This window comes from Babylonia areolata, chromosome 13, assembly GCF_041734735.1.
Source record: "Babylonia areolata isolate BAREFJ2019XMU chromosome 13, ASM4173473v1, whole genome shotgun sequence".
NCBI classification, from domain to species: Eukaryota; Metazoa; Mollusca; class Gastropoda; order Neogastropoda; family Buccinidae; genus Babylonia; species Babylonia areolata.
The window spans coordinates 10,107,531-10,127,723 of NC_134888.1; the positions used below are offsets into that span (position 1 = coordinate 10,107,531).

At 41.2% G+C, this 20,193-nt stretch overlaps 1 protein-coding gene across 5 annotated transcripts in view; it reads left to right on the forward strand.

Moving 5' to 3' along the window:
* The window catches only part of LOC143289046 (peripheral plasma membrane protein CASK-like), a 661,124-nt gene that overhangs the window by 627,202 nt on the left and 13,729 nt on the right, over positions 1 to 20,193 (forward strand). For 3 of the 5 annotated variants that reach the window (XM_076597848.1, XM_076597849.1, XM_076597851.1), the window contains 6 exons: positions 230 to 328; positions 4,440 to 4,587; positions 7,495 to 7,635; positions 12,424 to 12,504; positions 14,682 to 14,884; positions 19,287 to 19,382. In XM_076597848.1, the coding sequence (XP_076453963.1) occupies positions 230 to 328; positions 4,440 to 4,587; positions 7,495 to 7,635; positions 12,424 to 12,504; positions 14,682 to 14,884; positions 19,287 to 19,382 (768 nt within the window). Of the gene's footprint in view, positions 1 to 229; positions 329 to 4,439; positions 4,588 to 7,494; positions 7,636 to 12,423; positions 12,505 to 14,681; positions 14,885 to 17,531; positions 17,613 to 19,286; positions 19,383 to 20,193 lie in introns of all 5 variants that reach the window. The other 2 variants (XM_076597850.1, XM_076597853.1) reach the window with 1 other exon arrangement.

The following is a 20,193-nucleotide window of genomic DNA, read 5'->3' on the forward strand; positions in this document are numbered from 1 at the left end:
GGTCTCTGTTTGAAAATAAAGGTATTGTTTCCTTGCGGATATTTGTGTTTGAAAATAAAGGTATTGTTTCCTTGCGGATATTTGTGTTTGAAAATAAAGGTGTTGTTTCCTTGCGGATATTTGTGTTTTAAAATAAAGGTGTTGTTTCCTTGCGGATATTTGTTTTAAAATAAAGGTGTTGTTTCCTTGCGGATATTTGTTTTAAAATAAAGGTGTTGTTTCCTTGCAGATATTTGTGCGAGCATTGTTTGACTATGATCCTGGAGATGATGAGCTGATGCCATGTCCACAGGCTGGTGTGTCCTTCAGGAATGGCGACGTTCTGAAGGTGGCTGCTTTCTGTCATCCACACACCTTGTTGGTCCTCTCTCTCTCTCTATGTCTCTCTGTCTGTCTGTCTCTCCCTGTCTCTCTGTCTGTCTGTCTCTCCCTGTCTCTCTGTCTGTCTCTCTCCCCCTTGGGATTGTGTGGATGTGTCAGGGAGTTGGATGTGAAGAAGGATTTGTTTCAGAATTCAAAGGTAGGCTAATTGCTTCATATAAACAAAATTGGCACTGTAAAATGGAAAGCACTGAGAAATATGGATGGTTTTATAGTTTTAAAAGTATATTCCAGATAGAAAAATATATCACAGTCATGAGCAATAAATGGCATTGAACAAGTCTGGTGAGATTTAGATCGAGAACGATCGGGTTAAATGCTTATAAAAAATGGTTTCAAACTGAGCCCTCCTTACTCCCCCCATGTCCGATGCGGTCGTTTAAGGGAGGACGAGGTACATTTTTTGTTTAGTTGTAAAGCTTATGATATTCAAGAAAAATGTGTTGTATTTAAAACAAATTTAGCAAAGAATGAAGATATTTTTGGAGTGCTTAATCTAAATCAGGAAACTTCATTACAGTCACTTGCAAAATATGTTGCTGAAGCGAATAACATGCAACGAAAACAACAACAATAAAGTAGATCCGGTGTTGTTCACTGTGAAAATTGAAATCTGTGTTGACAGTTTCATATGGAAAATATGTATGTTATACATATTTATATAGGATTTTTTTTCTTCTCTACATTGCATTACTTTGAATGGATGGTCGAACTGCATTTACTTGTACAAATCGTTGAATTTCGTTTTATATTTGGTTTTCATCAATATTATTGATGCATTTTGTTATTTGTATTATGAACCCCCATGTCATTAGGGCTGTAAAGCTATTGACATTTAAGTGTTCAGTGTTCTCTCCCCCTGTCTCTCTCCCCTCTCTCTCTCCCTCTCCCTCCCCCTGTCTTCTCCCCTCCCCCCTCCCAACCCCCGCCCCCCTCTCTCTCTGAAGAAATAGTGTGGCCAACCTGTGGAAGGGAAAATGAATCTACAGCACACCTGATGTACAAAATGAATTCACAGCAACCTGATGTACAAAATGAATCTACAGCAACCTGATGTACAAAATGAATCTACAGCACACCTGATGTACAAAATGAATCTACAGACCACTTGATGCACAAAATGAATCTACAGACCACATGATGTACAAAATGAATCTACAGAACACCTGATGTACAAAATGAATTCACAGCAACCAAATGTACAATATGAATCTACAGAACACCTGATGTACAATATGAATCTACAGCACACCTGATGTACAAAATGAATTCACTGCACACCCGATGTACAAAATGGATCTACAGCAACCTCATGTACAAAATGAATCTACAGAACACCTGATGTACAAAATGAATTTACAGCAACCCGATGTACAAAATGGATCTACAGCAACCTCATGTACAAAATGAATCTACAGAACACCTGATGTACAAAATGAATTTACAGCAACCCGATGTACAAAATGGATCTACAGCAACCTCATGTACAAAATGAATCTACAGAACACCTGATGTACAAAATGAATTCACTGCACACCTGATGTACAAAATGGATCTACAGCAACCTCATGTACAAAATGAATTCACAGCAACCTGATGTACAAAATGATTCTACAGAACACCCAATGTACAAAATGGATCTACAGAACACCTGATGTACAAAATGGATCTACAGCAACCTCATGTACAAAATGGATCTACAGAACACCTGATGTACAAAATGGATCTACAGAACACCTGATGTACAAAATGGATCTACAGAACACCTGATGCACACAATGAATCTACAACACACCTGATGTACAAAATGGATCTATGTGTGGTTCGTCCGTCGGAATCAACGAGGACCATCTAGTCATCCTGGGGGTGGGTGGGTTGGGCTCTGTGGGTGCGCAGATGACTGGTCAGGCCAATCCGCGCCCGGAAGGTTCTGATGCAGTGTGGACAGGGGATGGTGGCGGCTGTCAGGGACTTGCTGGCACTGCTTTTACTGGCCTGTCTGCGTTGCTCTACTGCAACGATTCTGTTGGCCTCACAGGGTTTGGCGCCTTTGTGGACAGTTGAACGCCACTTTGGTCTGTCCATTGCATTCAGCTCCCACGTGTCATGGCTGATGTTGAAGGCCTTCAGAGAAGCTTTCAGAGTGTCTTTGAAGTGCTTCTTTTGGCCTCCATGGGAGCGCTTGCCATGTTGGAGTTCACCATACAGCAGTTTCTTGGGGAGCCGGTGGTCTGGCATGCGAACTACATGGCCTGCCCAGCACAGCTGGGCCTGCATCAAGATGGTGTAGATGCTGGGCAAGTTTGCACGAGTGAGCACCTCTGTGTCAGGAATCTTCTCTTGCCACTTTATGCCTTGAAGTTTTCTGAGGCTTGTGGTGTGGAAGTGGTTCAGCTTTTTGGTGTGGCGTTTGTAGACTGTTGTTGATTCACATCCATAGAGCAGTGTGGTGAGAACTATGGCCTTCTATACTTTGAGCTTCATCTCCAGGGTGATGCCTCTCCTGTTCCAAACGTTCTTATGGAGTCTGCCAAAGGCAGTGCTGGCTTTGGCGAGTCTGGCATTCACCTCGTCGTCGATGATAACTGTACAAGAGAGTGTACTGCCCAGGTATGTTAACTTGTCCACTGCGTTCAGTCGTTGCCTGTTGATGAAGATGTTTGGTTCAACGTTAGGTTTTCCTGGAGCTGGCTGGTGCATCACCTCAGTCTTCTTTGTGCTGATTGTGAGGCCAAAGTTGTCACAGGCAGCAGAGAACTTGTCACGCTGTGTTGCATGTCAGCTTCGGAGGCAGCGTTGATAGCGCAATCATCAGCAAACAGGAAGTCGTTGACAAAATGGATCTACAGCACACTTGATGTACAAAATGAATTTACAGCACCTGATGTACAAAATGAATTTACAGAACACCTGATGCACAAAATGAATTTACAGCAACCTGATGTACAAAATGAATTTACAGAACACCTGATGTACAAAATGAATTTGCAGCAACCTGATGTACAAAATGAATTTACAGAACACCTGATGCACAAAATGAATTTACAGCAACCTGATGTACAAAATGAATCTACAGAACACCTGATGTACAAAATGAATTTGCAGCAACCTGATGTACAAAATGAATTTACAGAACACCTGATGCACAAAATGAATTTACAGCAACCTGATGTACAAAATGAATCTGCAGCACACCTGATGTACAAAATGAATTCACTGCACACCTGATGTACAAAATGAATCTACAGAACACCTGATGCACACAATGAATCAACAGCACACCTGATGTACAAAATGGATCTTCAGCACACCTGATGTACAAAATGAATCTACAGCAACCTGATGTACAAAACGAATCTGCAGCACACCTGATGTACAAAATGAATCTACAGAAACCTGATGTACAAAATGGATCTATAGAACACCTGATGTACAAAATGGATCTGCAGCACACCTGATGCACAAAATGAATCTGCAGAACACCTGATGTACAAAATGAATCTACAGCACACCTGATGTACAGAATGAATCTGCAGAACACCGGATGTACAGAATGAATCTGCAGAACACCTGATGTACAAAATGAATCTACAGCACACCTGATGTACAGAATGAATCTGCAGAACACCGGATGTACAGAATGAATCTGCAGAACACCGGATGTACAGAATGAATCTGCAGAACACCGGATGTACAGAATGAATCTGCAGAACACCTGATGTTCCAGATGAATTCACAGCACACCTGATGCACAAAATGAATCTGCAGAACATCTGATGCACAAAATGAATCTGCAAAACACCTGATGCACAAAATGAATCTGCAGAACACCTGATGCACAAAATGAATTCACAGCACACCTGATGTACAAAATGAATCTGCAAAACACCTGATGCACAAAATGAATCTGCAGAACACCTGATGCACAAAATGAATCTGCAGAACACCTGATGCACAAAATGAATTCACAGCACACCTGATGTACAAAATTAATTCACAGCAACCTGAAATCAAGTGTTTGGCTTTGAAGCAGATCCATGTGGTGTGATGGTTTGCAGGTGATCAGCAAAGATGATTCCAACTGGTGGCAAGCAAAGAAATGGGACAGCAGTGAGACAGACCCTGCAGGCCTGATTCCCTCCCCTGAACTGCAGGAGTGGAGGACCACATGTGCGGCCATTGAGCGAGCCAAGAGAGAACATGCCGGTGAGCAGGGATCACTCTGTCTTTCTTTTTCAGTCAGTCTCTGTCTGTCACTGTCTCTGTCTCACCTGCTGCTTCAGGGCCTCTCTCATTGTGTGTGTTGGGGGGAGTTCTCCTTGGTCACCATTCTTAACCCCTTCACTGCTAGTATGTTTTGCTATAGCCTATGCTGAGAAAATTTTAAGAAAAACATGCCAATGATTTTAATTTGCTTATATTTAAAAAAGTACTGAAGATAAGTGCATAAAAGTATATGTCAAATGAAAGGAAAATGAACCAAGATTTTGTTTTTAATACTCACATTTCAAATAATGAGTCAATCTAACAGAAAAATTCCATAAAGTGCATTAATAAAAAAAAATTTAAAAAAATTGGGACTGTCATTCCATCATGTAGGTGCTACAATATCAACCAGGTTATCAACCAGTCTTTCTTGTGACTGTTGTGATCAACCACACTCACTGTCAAGGCTGAGCAACAGTGTCCAGGTGCATAAGACTCCAACACAGTCCACACAAAGAATAAAAAGCGTGTACTCACCCAGGATCTATCGCCACTAAAAATGCTGTGTGTGGTACTCGCAGAAACAGTCAAGACACAGTGCTGGTTTGCTGGGGCAGTCTGGGCAGTAGAACCTCACATCCTTTATTTGTCCTTTTTTCCAGCAGACTCTGCACCTCCTTTGTGGCCGGGCCTTCTGTGGGGTATGTGGGATGACATCAATGAAGTGTCGTCCACACAGATGAACAGCGTGGTCATCTTTAGCAGTGTCTGGGTCTTGGTCACCAAAAATCATGGCACTATTACATCCTTCTGAAGTCCAGGAGTGTACTGCTGTTGCCTGCTTTTTTGTAGAGGATGTGTGCATTCAGCATGGCAATTTGTAGAAAATGCACACACAGCTATTTGTACCACTTAAGGGTTTTCCTTGTGGCATCGTAGGGCTGCAGCTGTTGGTCATGATGGTCCATGGCACCCATGTTTTTGTTGTAATCCAGAATTGCTGGAGGCTTGTTTACTGCACTCTGGCCTTGCTGCTGCTGGTCTTCAGCTGTAGGTTTGTGGCAAGTTGTCAACTCCAGATGGTCCAGAATGAACATGATCATCACCATGCTGCATACCTGAAAAACATTGCAAAAAAGACTAAATTTGTTGGGGTTGTGGAGGGTTGTTTTATATATTTTTTTTAACATATAAAAAGATCATGAAATGGTACCATTTTATTTCTGATTGTTTTCAGAAGCTGAAATACAAACACACACACCTACTGGTTCATGGTATGCCACACCCCCTTCATTCTCTCTTTCTCATTCAAAACAAAATGACAACACACACACACACACACACACACACACACACACACACACACACTTCTACAAGTGTTGCATTTACAAAGTAATTCAGGCATACAATTCTGTATATCTTTCTCTGATTTCAGTTTTATAAACATCTCCCCCCCCCCACCCCCCAACCCCCTTCCCCCACTCTCTCTCTCTCTCTCTCTCTCTCTCTCTCTCTCTCTCTCTCACACACACACACACACACACACACACACACACACACACACACACACAAAACAACAACACTGAACAACAACAATAACAACAACAAACCAATACACACTCGGAAACGAATACAAAGAAAGCTCTTGGTGAGCGTCACATGCTGTCATCAACAATGAGCCAGCCAGCAAGCCACACCCCCTCGCGCAGCGTTGGTCACACATAGTACACACGTGACTCACTCTCACTCTCACACACTGATCAGTGACTGATGAAGTTACTTACCACAGCTAACACAATCAAAATTCATATTCATTGTTACAACAAACAGAAAGCAAATAATAAACTGACATGCTTGTCAATACAGCATTGGTGAGCGACCTTTCATGACGTATGCCGTACGTCAACAGCGCAGTCAAGAGGTTAACAGTGTGATACATGCCCAGATTGAAATCAGTGTGTGTTGTGGGGAGTTCTCCTTGGTCACCATTCTTAACGCTTTAGGTTTCCTGACGTAAGGTGTGGTTCTGGACAACGGAACGCTATAGCAGTTTCGACAATTGAAAAAAATGTCCACATTTTCCTCATGGGGTAGCATAAAAAATGCAACTACACTGGGCATTGTGAACGTGTCAAGGGTCAAATGTAAAGTTTCATCATGAGATTCCATAACAACACACTTGCCGGCAAGCCATTGACTTCGGCACCCCACATGACAGGTTGATCTACAAACGTATCAAAAATGGTGTCGCAGGCAATACAAGTGGAAATTTTTGGAGCAAAATAGATCATGACAGCGGCTTTTACTGCTGCTGAAGTGATTGAAATGCTTCAGACTGAAGGTTCCAACATAGACGAGGATGATGAAGACTTTGAATAAAGTATCTGCAGCAAAGAAAGCTACCAGCAACAAGGTACTGACAGTGACTCAAAGATTCGGAGGGCGTACACACGACAAGAGGAGAGGGGTCAGTGGGTCAAGTACAGCGAGTTTCATTCAGTTACTTTGTGTTTTGTATTTTTTGTGATTTTTTCCTTACCCTAACAAATGGGCCGTCTCTGGGGAAAAGCAAAGCAGAAAACTTTCAGTCCTGAGTGAGTTAACAGTGTAACATGTGCCCAGATTGAAATCAGTGTGTGTTGGGGGGAGATTCTCATTTATTATCATTCTTAACAGTGTGATACATGCCCACAATGAACTCTGCGTGTGTGTTGGGGGGAGGTTCATGTTTATCATTATTGACTTTGTGATACATGCCTACAATGAACTGTGTGTGTTGGGGGGAGGTTCATGTTTATCATTATTGACTTTGTGATACATGCCTACAGTGAACTCTGTGTGTGTGTTGGGGGATGTTCACTCTGTCATTATTCTCAACTACTGATACACACACATGTGTGCCTGCAGTGAACTGCTCATGGTTTGCGAGGAAGAAGAAAGACAAGTACCTGGCCAAACACAATGCTGTCTTTGACCAGCTGGACCTGGTGACTTATGAGGAGGTCGTCCGACTGCCGGCCTTCAAACGGAAAACCCTGGTCTTGTTAGGTGAGGACCAATGTCAAAACTGTAGAGTTCTACAGACATGGTACATATGTACTGAATTCTTTCGCTGACACAGCATTGGTAGTGTGTTCAACGTGGTGACACAGCATTGGTAGTGTGTTCAGCGTGGTGACACATTTGTAGTGTGTTCAATGTTCTGACAAAGCATTGGCAGTGTGTTCAACGTGGTGACACAGCATTGGTAGTGTGTTCAATGTGGTGACACATTGGTAGTGTGTTCAATGTGCTGACAAAGCATTGGCAGTGTGTTCAACGTGGTGACACAGCATTGGTAGTGTGTTCAATGTGGTGACACATTGGTAGTGTGTTCAGTATGCTGACAAAGCATTGGCAGTGTGTTCAACGTGGTGACACAGCATTGGTAGTGTGTTCAATGTGGTGACACATTGGTAGTGTGTTCAATGTGCTGACAAAGCATTGGCAGTGTGTTCAACGTGGTGACACAGCATTGGTAGTGTGTTCAATGTGGTGACACATTGGTAGTGTGTTCAATGTGCTGACACAGCATTGGTAGTGTGTTCAGCGTGGTGACACAGCATTGGTAGTGTGTTCAATGTGCTGACACAGCATTGGTAGTGTGTTCAACGTGGTGACACAGCATTGGTAGTGTGTTCAATGTGGTGACACATTGGTAGTGTGTTCAATGTGCTGACACAGCATTGGTAGTGTGTTCAGCGTGGTGACACAGCATTGGTAGTGTGTTCAGTATGCTGACACAGCATTGGTAGTGTGTTCAGTATGCTGACACAGCATTGGTAGTGTGTTCAGTGTGGTGACACATTGGTAGTGTGTTCAGTGTGGTGACACAGCATTGGTAGTGTGTTCAGTGTGGTGACACAGCATTGGTAGTGTGTTCAGTGTGTGTTCAATGTGGTGACACATTAGTAGTGTGTTCAATGTGGTGACACATTGGTAGTGTGTTCAGTGTGGTGACACATTGGTAGTGTGTTCAATGTTCTGACACAGCATTGGTAGTGTGTTCAGCGTGGTGACACAGCATTGGTAGTGTGTTCAGCGTGGTGACACAGCATTGGTAGTGTGTTCAATGTGGTGACACATTGGTAGTGTGTTCAATGTGCTGACACAGCATTGGTAGTGTGTTCAGCGTGGTGACACAGCATTGGTAGTGTGTTCAGTATGCTGACACAGCATTGGTAGTGTGTTCAGTGTGCTGACACATTGGTAGTGTGTTCAGTGTGGTGACACAGCATTGGTAGTGTGTTCAGTGTGGTGACACAGCATTGGTAGTGTGTTCAGTGTGGTGACACAGCATTGGTAGTGTGTTCAGTGTGTTCAATGTGCTGACACAGCATTGGTAGTGTGTTCAGTGTGGTGACACAGCATTGGTAGTGTGTTCAGTGTGGTGACACAGCATTGGTAGTGTGTCTAGTGTGTGTTCAGTGTGGTGACACAGCATTGGTAGTGTTCATTGTGCTGACACAGCATTGGTAGTGTGTTCAGTGTGGTGACACAGCATTGGTAGTGTGTTCAGTGTGGTGACACAGCATTGGTAGTGTGTCTAGTGTGTGTTCAGTGTGGTGACACAGCATTGGTAGTGTGTCTAGTGTGTGTTCAGTGTGGTGACACAGCATTGGTAGTGTGTCTAGTGTGTGTTCAGTGTGGTGACATAGCATTGGTAGTGTGTCTAGTGTGTGTTCAGTGTGGTGACACAGCATTGGTAGTGTGTCTAGTGTGTGTTCAGTGTGGTGACACAGCATTCGGTGTGGACAGTCAGCACTGAGCAAACCACAGAACAAGATGGCTGTATACTGGGGTGGGGGTGATTTGGGGAGGGGGGCGGGGGGGCACTGAAAGAGCAAGGAAGAAAAGGCAGTAACAACAACATCAAAGAATTTTAAGATAATTGTTGAAAAGCATCAGTTTTTATCAGATGACCATATGGATTTGCAATGTCAGTGAAATCCAATACCATCCCAAGGCAAATGTTCTTTGGAATTATTTGCATTTAGATATGAGATTAGAATGACAGTACTCAGTTGTATTTATTTCCAGAATTGATGCTGCAGACTTGTCTAGACTTGCAAGGTCAAGTTTATGGTAGTTAAATCATCCCAGGTAAATGAAAGGTAACAGGAAACAGGTTGATATATTCTTACATTGTATTGTTTTGTATTGTTTTAGTCTTTTTTGTCACAACAGATTTCTCTGTGTGAAATTTGGGCTGCTCACGTCGCTACACTGACAGCACCACTCTTTTTTTTTTTTTTTTTTTTTTTTTTTTGCATGCAGTGTTTCATTTGTTTTCCTTTTGAAGTGGATTTTTCTACAGAATTTTGCCAGGGACAACCCTTTTGTTGCTGTGGGTTCTTTTACGTGTGCTAAATGCATGCTGCACACAGGACCTTGGTTAATCATCTCATCCGAATGACTAGCGTCCAGACCACCACTCAAGGTCTAGTAGAGGGGGAGAAAATACTGGCGACTGTGCCGGGATTCAAACCAGTGTGCTCAGATTCTCTCACTTCCTAGGTGGATGCGTTACCTCTAGGCCATCACTCCACATCCACAAGCTCTCCTCTGTGGAATTCGTGATTCACTACTGTGTTGATTTCTGATGAGCAAGCTCATTGTATATTGGCTTGAAGCATCCTTCATTGAAGTTATACACATCTGTCACATTTGAAGCAAGCATAGTTTGTTTCCTTGGTTGAAAAAGTGCATGGTTGTCAACCTTGTATCTCAGGGGATAGTGTTCACACAGCATCAGTGTTGTTCATAAAATCAGGATCTTTGCCACAGTGTTCTCAGGAAAGAAGAACCCAATATGAAATCTGTTGAAAACCATAACCATATCAAATTATGGTCAGAAATCATAACACACAACATTGCAGGTTTATGATGATTCTGCTATATTGGGAATGGAGAGATATAATGTATGTTATGTGTTACTATGATATATATAATGTTTGTTATGCACTACTATGTTTGTGTTACAAAAGGAATTTATAAGCAGTGCAATGATTTATAAGGACATGAAGTTAATCACTGTAGGGTAGGTAGGCGTAACTGCAAACCATCCAGTAAAGTCACCAACCTGCATATTTTACAGATGACAGGTTGTACAATCGTCAAATGCAGATCTTCTGTTTTTAAAGGCTTTCTCTGATTGATTGCACTTGCAAAAGTTCATCTACTTCTTTTCAGTGTTTTTTCCAATGGTTGAAATAGCAGGTATGCCTGAGGGTAAATGCAGACGGGCAAGTCTAAATGCTAATGATGGTTTAGAGTACATGTGGAGAATTAAAACAGAAGTAGGTCTTGAACTCATTAGACATAACATATTATTGGAACACCACACCAGACTGTTGTATTGTTGGCTTTGATCACACATGCACACACAGTGCCGAGAAGACCAAGGTTATGACCAACAACAGCCAAGGCGTAACGTCCAACTTGCACGTAAACGGTGAAAAACTGGAAGAAGTCTCCTCCTTCAAATACTTGGGTGCCATTGTGTCAGATGAGGGTTCGAAACCAGAGGTCCTGTCCAGAATCGCGCAGACTACTGCCGCACTGAGTCGATTGAAGACTATATGGAAGGACAAAAAGATCTCCCTCTCGTCCAAAATCAGACTAATGCGCTCCCTCATCTTCTCAATATTTCTATACGCTTGCGAATCCTGGACCCTCACTGCAGAACTCCAGAGAAGAATCCAGGCCCTGGAAATGAGATGCTTCCGCAAGATCCTGAACATTACATACAAAGACCACATCACAAATGAGGAAGTGAAAAGAAGAGTCCAAAACGCCATTGGCCCATTCAAAGACCTGCTAACCACAGTGAAGGAACGCAAGCTCCGCTGGTATGGACACGTCACATGATCAGACGGCCTAGCCAAGACCATCCTGCAGGGTACCGTACAAGGAAGGAGGAAGAGAGGCAGACAGAGAAAGCGGTGGGAGGACAACATCAAAGAGTGGACGGGCCTGCCATTTGCCACAACTCAAAGGGCCGCTGAGGACCGAGGCAGGTGGCGCGAGCTGACCAGGCAGTCATCCATGGTGCCCCAACGACCCACCCACTGGTCAAGGGATAGATGAGAGATGAGCACACACACACACACACACACACACACACACCATACACAAACACACCCTTTTGAGAGTGCTCAGTAACTGCAGCATCGTTCACAAATCGACATGTCAACATTTTCTATGGTCTAATTATATGAACGGCACTATTTTGGAGATTCCTGCCAAAACTGACGTTCTGTTACCAATGTGCTTTCTTTGATTATCCCAGCACTGGTAAAGCACAATTCGTTCAACATATCAAGTCAAATCAGCTGTTTTAGACTATGTAAAAGTTCAAGTCTTCCTACTTCCTTCCATTGATTTTAGGATTTTGAGCGCACGTTTGTGAACTTGGTCAGCAGTGGTGTGCAAAGAGAAGAAAGAGCACAGAAATAGTCAGAAATAGCTGATGTTTGACTGATTCTTGGAAATGGTTATTCATTGAGGTATCACAAGGAGGTCGAAGCAGAGGTTAGATTGTGAAATGTGTGTGGTGAAATGTGTGTGGTGAGAACGCATTAAACCATTGGCAATTATACACTGTTGGCAATTCGGCATACCTTCCCTGTATTGTATTTTCCTTGTGATGTTGGTGACACATGAAGATACTCAGCAAAATGTCATCAATAGACTGCATGGCGCTTGATTCAGTGAACAGTGTTGTGGTGGCTGGAGTTTGACCTCTTCTTTGATGCTAACATGTTTTTTTCTTTTCTGTTTTTATCCTCTGAACAGGTGCTCATGGTGTGGGCAGAAGACACATAAAGAACACGCTCATCACCACCCATCCAGATCGCTTCGCTTACCCCATCCCTCGTCAGTCATATTCTGTCATGTTTGCTCCTTCTAGGCTTCATTTTACACTGTGTGTGTGTGTGTTTGTGTGTGTGTATCTGTCTGTCTGTATCTCTCTCACTCTCTGTCCATCTCTAAAAAGACCAGTCAGTGGTCCAAGATTAAACTTTTCTTAGATATCCATTCTTGCAAATGTTTTTCATGCTTTCGTTAAATTTCCTACACATTATGCATCCAGTGTTTGGCATTTTGCTAGAAAAAATATTCTCAAACTACTGCTACATCCACATGAATGTGCTATAAAATTAGTATTGCTAAAACCTTCAGCCTTATGTTTTACAAGCAATGTTGGACATTGTTCAGTATCTTATTGACGATACAAGAAAAGATTAAAAGACAGTACAAGAAGAGATTGAAAGACAGAGCAAGAAGATATTAATAGACAGCACAAGAAGAGATTAATAGACAGTATCTTAATGACAGTGCAAGAAGAGATTGAAAGACAGTACAAGAAGAGATTGAAAGACAGTGTCTTATTGACAGTACAAGGAGAGACTGAAGGACTATTTTACTGACAGTACAAGAAGAGATTAAAAGATAGTATCTTATTGACAGTACAAGAAGAGATTAAAAGATAGTATCTTATTGACAATACAAGAAGAGATTAAAAGATAGTATCTTATGGACAATACAAGATGAGATTAAAGGACAATATCCTGTTGACAATACAAGAAGAGACTTTAAGAGATATTTGAGAAGATGGTCTTTGACTCATCACTTTGTACGAACATTGCTGTCCTTTGTTCCTTTATGCTTTGTACAAACACTGCTGTCCTTTGTTCCTTTACACTTTGTACAGACACAGCTGTCCTTTACACTTTTACAGACACTGCTGTCCTTTGTTCCTTTACACTTTGTACAGACACAGCACCCCTTTACACTTTGTACAGACACAGCTGTCTTTGTTCCTTTACACTTTGTACAAACACTGCTGTCCTTTGTTCCTTTACACTTTGTACAGACACAGCTCTTTCCTTTACACTTTGTACAGACACAGCACCCCTTTACACTTTGTACAGACACAGCTGTCCTTTGTTCCTTTACACTTTGTACAGACACAGCTGTCCTTTGTTCCTTTACACTTTGTGCAGACACAGCTGTCCTTTGTTCCTTTACACTTTTTACAAACACTGCTGTCCTTTGTTCCTTTACACTTTGTGCAGACACAGCTGTCCTTTGTTCTTTTACACTTTGTGCAGACACAGCTGTCCTTTGTTCCTTTACACTTTGTGCAGACACAGCTGTCCTTTGTTCCTTTACACTTTTTACAAACACAGCTGTCCTTTGTTCCTTTACACTTTTTACAAACACATCTGTCCTTTGTTCCTTTACACTTTGTACAGACACAGCTGTCCTTTGTTCCTTTACACTTTGTACAGACACAGCTCTTTCCTTTACACTTTGTACAGACACATCTGTCCTTTGTTCCTTTACACTTTGTACATACACAGCTGTCTTTGTTCCTTTACACTTTTTACAAACACTGCTGTCCTTTGTTCCTTTACACTTTGTACAGACACAGCTCTTTCCTTTACACTTTGTACAGACACAGCACCCCTTTACACTTTGTACAGACACAGCTGTCCTTTGTTCCTTTACACTTTGTACAGACACAGCTGTCCTTTCTTCCTTTACACTTTGTACAGACACAGCTGTCCTTTGTTCCTTTACACTTTTTACAAACACTGCTGTCCTTTGTTCCTTTACACTTTGTACAGACACAGCTGTCCTTTGTTCCTTTACACTTTGTACAGACACAGCTGTCCTTTGTTCCTTTACACTTTGTACAGACACATCTGTCCTTTGTTCCTTTACACTTTGTACAGACACAGCTGTCCTTTGTTCCTTTACACTTTGTACAGACACAGCTGTCCTTTGTTCCTTTACACTTTGTACATACACAGCTGTCCTTTGTTCCTTTACACTTTGTACAGACACAGCTCTTCCCTTTACACTTTGTACAGACACAGCTGTCCTTCGTTCCTTCAAACTTTGTACAGACACAGCTCTTCCCTTTACACTTTGTACAGACACAGCTGTCCTTCGTTCCTTCACACTTTGTACAGACACAGCTGTCCTTTGTTCCTTCACAATTTGTACAGACACAGCTGTCCTTTGTTCCTTCACACTTTGTACAGACACCACACGGCCACCCAGGGAAGGAGAGGAGAATGGCAAGAACTATTACTTCACCTCCCATGACCTGATGATGCGTGACATTGCCAACAACGAATACCTGGAGTATGGGACACATGAAGACGCCATGTATGGCACACGTCTGGAGACGATACGCGACATTCATCGTAGAGGTTTGATTGCCATCCTGGATGTGGAGCCCCAGGTTTGTAAGCAGTTGTGTTTCAACATGTCCTGTCTGTGGATCATGTGTGTCTTTGCACACAACATGAATCTGTTTAATAACCTTGTTTGATTGTATGTATGTGTTTATGTCCATAGTAAACTGAAATAATTTCTTTTTTCTCAGGAAATGCTTTGTCTGTTGACTCCAAATTTGGCTCAAAAATGGAGGAACCCAGTTCTTTCTACACATTCTAATTATTACTGCAATTCTGGTAAGGCATCACTTCTGGTAAGGGCACAAAAACGTTAATTTGTTGAGATCTGTGCCCAGGGATTGCTGTGGCATCAAGATTTTTCTCATTAAAATGGTCTTCATGTTCCTACATATACATCAACTGCAAGAAAAGGAAACTAACCTCTACAATATTTCAAGATGTGTCAACAAGTGTTTTAGAGGAAAACAGTTTTTTTCAGTGTTTTTTCCGCATCAGTATGGCCTTGAATTAGCTGAAGCTGTAAATTCTCCAGGGTTAAATGGATTAAAGAAACCAAAAATGTTTCCAGAGTAAGTTAACTGTTATATTTGTTTGCTTGTTTTTATTCAGATAGCACTTTTATCTTAAAAACAACAACAACTGATACACTGATAAATGGCAGTTTATCACTCATATTTTAGGCTTCTGGTTACCTGCAGGTTACATGGATGCATACATCTGCTAGGAGCATCAAAAGTCTGCCAAGAAATGGGACATCAGTCTAAATATACACTCAGTGTGATTGTATTACACTCTACATTCACCCAACTGGTCATTTTGTTGGTAAACAGTGTTGCAGTGACTCTCTTTTATGCATAGGCATTATCAGCATGAGTTGATCTCATCAATAATTTGTGATAACATATTGAAAGAAGACGAAGGAAGCTGCTGATTTTTTTTTTTTTTTTTTTTTTTTTTTTTTCAGAGAAAGAGTTGTGCATAGGCATCACTTACCGTATAATGTCCACAAATGACCATCTACATCAATACATCTTGAATTGTGGTCCAGAATTATATTGTTAGTTTGTACTTGTTTCAGTTGGAGTTAACTTGCACTTAATTACTTTACAGTTTGTGTGTGTGTGTTCAACAGAGGCTGACTTCAAGGCTGATTTGGGGTGAAATATTGACAGGGTTTTTTTTTTAGCTGTGCATTCATTTTCATGGATTCTGACAATGAGTATCCTTTTCTGGGTGGGTGGAATGTCATCCTTGATTGGAGAGACAGTTGGTGATGGACCTTCAGTGTGCACTCTTTGGATTGAGAGAAAATGCCTGATCTGCCAATCACAATTTTGCCAAAAGAGCTAGACTTACCTTAGTAATTGTCATTTACATTATACCCAGAAATTCATTTGGCAGTTTTGTTACTATTTATTTGATCAGCTGAAAAATTGATAAAGACCAGGAAGGTTTGAGACTTTGATAAATCTATATCATGATCATGAAACAATGAAATGCTGATCAATGAGGGCTGCCTTTGATAGAATTTCTCTGTTTCCAACACACAGACATTCATATGTGTATATATAGATATATATATAGATATAGATATAGATAGATATATAGATATATAGATATATATATATATATATATATATATACTGGTAACCCACCACCACCATCGCACCTGCCACCCCCAACTCCACATCCACTACTGAATGGGAATCATACATTAGCCATGAATGCTTTGCCTCTTGTCTCTGTTGGAATGTCAGCCCATTCTAAGCCATGTAATATCATCTGAAGGACAATTGTCATTATTTCAGTAATCATAAAAGAGAAATCTGTGTTGTGCCTTTTGAGTTGTGAGTGACCAGAATGAAGTGGAAATTGATCTATAGATTATGCAGAATAATTTGTTTGCAAAATGTTACTGTTATTGTTGTCTAAATATTAGTTTCATAATCATATAACAAAGAAATGGTCCAATGGAACATCTTTTTTGTCCAGACTGATGCTAGTGATACCGGATAGATTTCCACAGACTGGTACTGAAAAAGCTAACTTATCAATCAGGCAGTAATAACTTGATATTTGTAGAAAATAGAAGGCTGCATTTTTATCAGTGATGTTATGATGGCCACAATATTAGAAATATACCACTTCAGCGAAAAGCTCCAATGTGTGTGGTGCCAGGCAGTGAGTTGAAGATGTTTGAAGTGTAAGCCCATCTTTGTGTTCTAGGTGGTTTGGAGGTTCAGATATTTATATGCTTCTGATTGAAAATGTGATTAGATTCCTTATCATGTACTATGTAATGTCAGCAACTGAAATGGATGTTAATGGGATCATTATGAACAAGAATTATTTCTATGGATTTGGGTAGGAATAAAATGATCGCATGATTAACGGAATTCTTTCTTAAATAATACTTTCATTCTTTTGTCTAAAAATAACATTATGGAATATATAAACAGAACCAAGTCTTATGATTGTGTCTTGAAAATAACAAATTGTGTATTGATATGTATTTGAAGTTGATGTCATACAAGTATTTGTGTTGGTTTTGTACTTTGGAAATTTTGAATTGATTTTGAGTTATGAAGTTGATGAATGTTTCATGGCAGATGAATTCCCAGGTTTCATGTTTTGAAGCTGATGACCACTGTGTGCTTGATGTTACAACTATTTGTTGTCTCTTCCCATCAGGCCATCAAGGTATTGAGATCAGGAGAGTATGCCCCTTTCATAGTTTTTATCGCAGCTCCGACTCTGCCAGCCATTCATCAGGTAGAGAGCCACGCCCACTGCTGCCTGCCGTGTTGTGTTGGGTTGTGCTCACTGTGTGCTCTTCTTCACTGTGTCCCTGCTGCATGTCTCCCTGCCTGTCAGCAGTCGGGGCTGGGTTGTATGAGTGATCTTAGCAGCACTAAGCAAACTTTGTGCACCCCAGCCCTGATTTGTTTGGTTTGATCATGTCCCTGACTGGCACATCCTCTTGGGCACCTTGTGGCCCAGTGCTGGTCACAGTCCTGGCCTGGGTCAGACCTGAAGGTGCCCCAGCTGATGTGCTGACAAGGTCACTGTGATTTACTGATGTTTGGGTTTCCTCTTTTGTTTTTCAGTTTGCCAGCACTGTGTGCAGTTGTGTGTGTTGCATCCTGAGTTTCTGTGTTTTTCTTTCATTTCTACATGTATTTGGGATAGAATTGTATGGTGTTTAGCTTGTTGGTGTTTTTTTTTTTTTTTGTTTGTTTGTTTGTTTTTTGTTGTTTTTCCACTGACAGGTGTGGGTTTTTTTGTTTTTTTTACTGGGTTGTAAAAGAAGGTGAACTTCAGTTGGGCTGCTTACAGTAAGCAGCTTCTTAGGACTATAAGGTTCCCAGTTCTGTGTGTGTGTGTGTGTGTGTGTGTGTGTGTGTGTGTGTGTGTGTGTGTGGATTGCTATGTCTGTTTTGACTTTTCAGACCTTGTAATGGCTTCTGCAAGCTGGATCCACTGAGGTTCACCCTGTACATGGTGTTTTTCCTTCCTTTGTTGAGAAACTATAGTTTTGGGTTAACACTACCATTATGGCTGGACTTGATAATGTCTATATGTGGAATCCTTCACATTTGCTCCGGCAAAAGTTTGAAAAATTTTGTGCAGATTTTGTAATTTGCTGTGTTGGTTTCTCAAAAGAACTGTAGAAGATAGCAGTCATTTATCTCCACATTGTGTGAATTACTCTGTATCTGTGACTGATTACAGCGTATCAGGTATTCACGTATGCATGTGATTACAGCGTATCAGTTATTCACGTATGCATGTGATTACAACGTATCAGTTATTCACTGACTCATGACAACAGTCTACCAGTCAATTCTTTTTGACTGGTTAGAATCATTCACTTCTCTGAATGTCCAAACCCTTTAATCTGTTTGGTTCACTGACAGGTTTCACTGTGTAAGACCATTGACTGGCTGCAGCCTCTCTGCTTTCTGGTTGGTGTGCTTTCAGTTTCTGTCTGGGACTGGTTTTTGCTACTCTCTAACTTGATACAGTCACTCTTCTCTCACTTCTTGTAAATATGTTTCTGTGACTGATTACAGCCTACATTTCTCAGAAAACAGAGAGGAGTATTATGTAACTGGTTACAGCTTCTGCCATTTCTCTAACACATTGTAGTTCTATTTATTTTATGATTGTGTTTATTTTATTTGAATAAAGAAATGATGATAATAATAAAAATAAAGAGTAAAAAAAACTTTTTCATCTCATGAACAAGTTATGTTTTGATTCTTTATCATACTGGGCTCAACAAAATTAAGATTTTCTGCATATGAAAATCTGATTCTGGATTGTTTCTCTCAGAAGAAAGGAAGAACACCTCAGCATTGTCACTGTAGTGTGTGTGTGCCTTCACATTGCATGGTTGTGTCAGTCCATACACAGTGGGGAGAAGTTTGGCTGTGGTTGTTACAGGCATTGAAGGTTTTGCGAGCAGCAGAATATGCTCCGTACGTTGTGTTCATTGCTGCACCAAGGGCTTGCGATTTGAAAGACCTGAAAAATATCAATGTGAGTTGTTACGCCCTTATACTCTCAGCTGCTCACCAAACATGTAAGCAAATATTATAATGTAAGCTTGGTAAGATGATCATTTAAAAGATATATTCATATTTATAAAAGGACTTTGATTCTGGAGTTACAATGCAAGATTGCACTGGCTCTTAGTGCTGTAGCCTCGGGGGCTAGTTGGCCTGTGGGAACCATCCCAAATCCCACTGTCTGAAAACCCTCATAGCCAAGAGAGTGGGGATTTAACCTGGGCAAGACACTCGATCTCCACTATAATTAAATTCTAGCCCAGTTAATCAGGATAGCAGATGCCTCCTCTGCTGGTGGTCATAGTTGGACATGGCTATCATACACACATCATACATCATATGTATAGTGCCATGTGAATGAAGCAGAACAATTTGAACAAATCAAATGAAACTTTTTAACCAACTTTAAATGTATGTTTACAAACATAAAATGGTGTGTGGCCTCCTGGCGACCTAACATCAATAGTTCCCTGTGGACTTCTACGCTGGGACTGCCAGAGATGAACTCAGGTGTTGCTTTGTAACAGGACAAGGAATGAGGGACATGGGAGCAGTGTCACTGAAACATTGCTGATAATGGGATGGAAAAAATCTAAATGTTTTCAGGGTTGTGATTTGTATTAGACAGCCAATAAATGGGTAATTCAGAGGGAACTATTGTTGGTCCAAATATTTTCTTATATATGGCGGTTTGCACTCTTGAGATTGAAAGTAGAGAAATCATAGTAACACACTGTCAGTGGCTACCACCTGTGCCAAGCCCTGGACACAGTGAATATGAA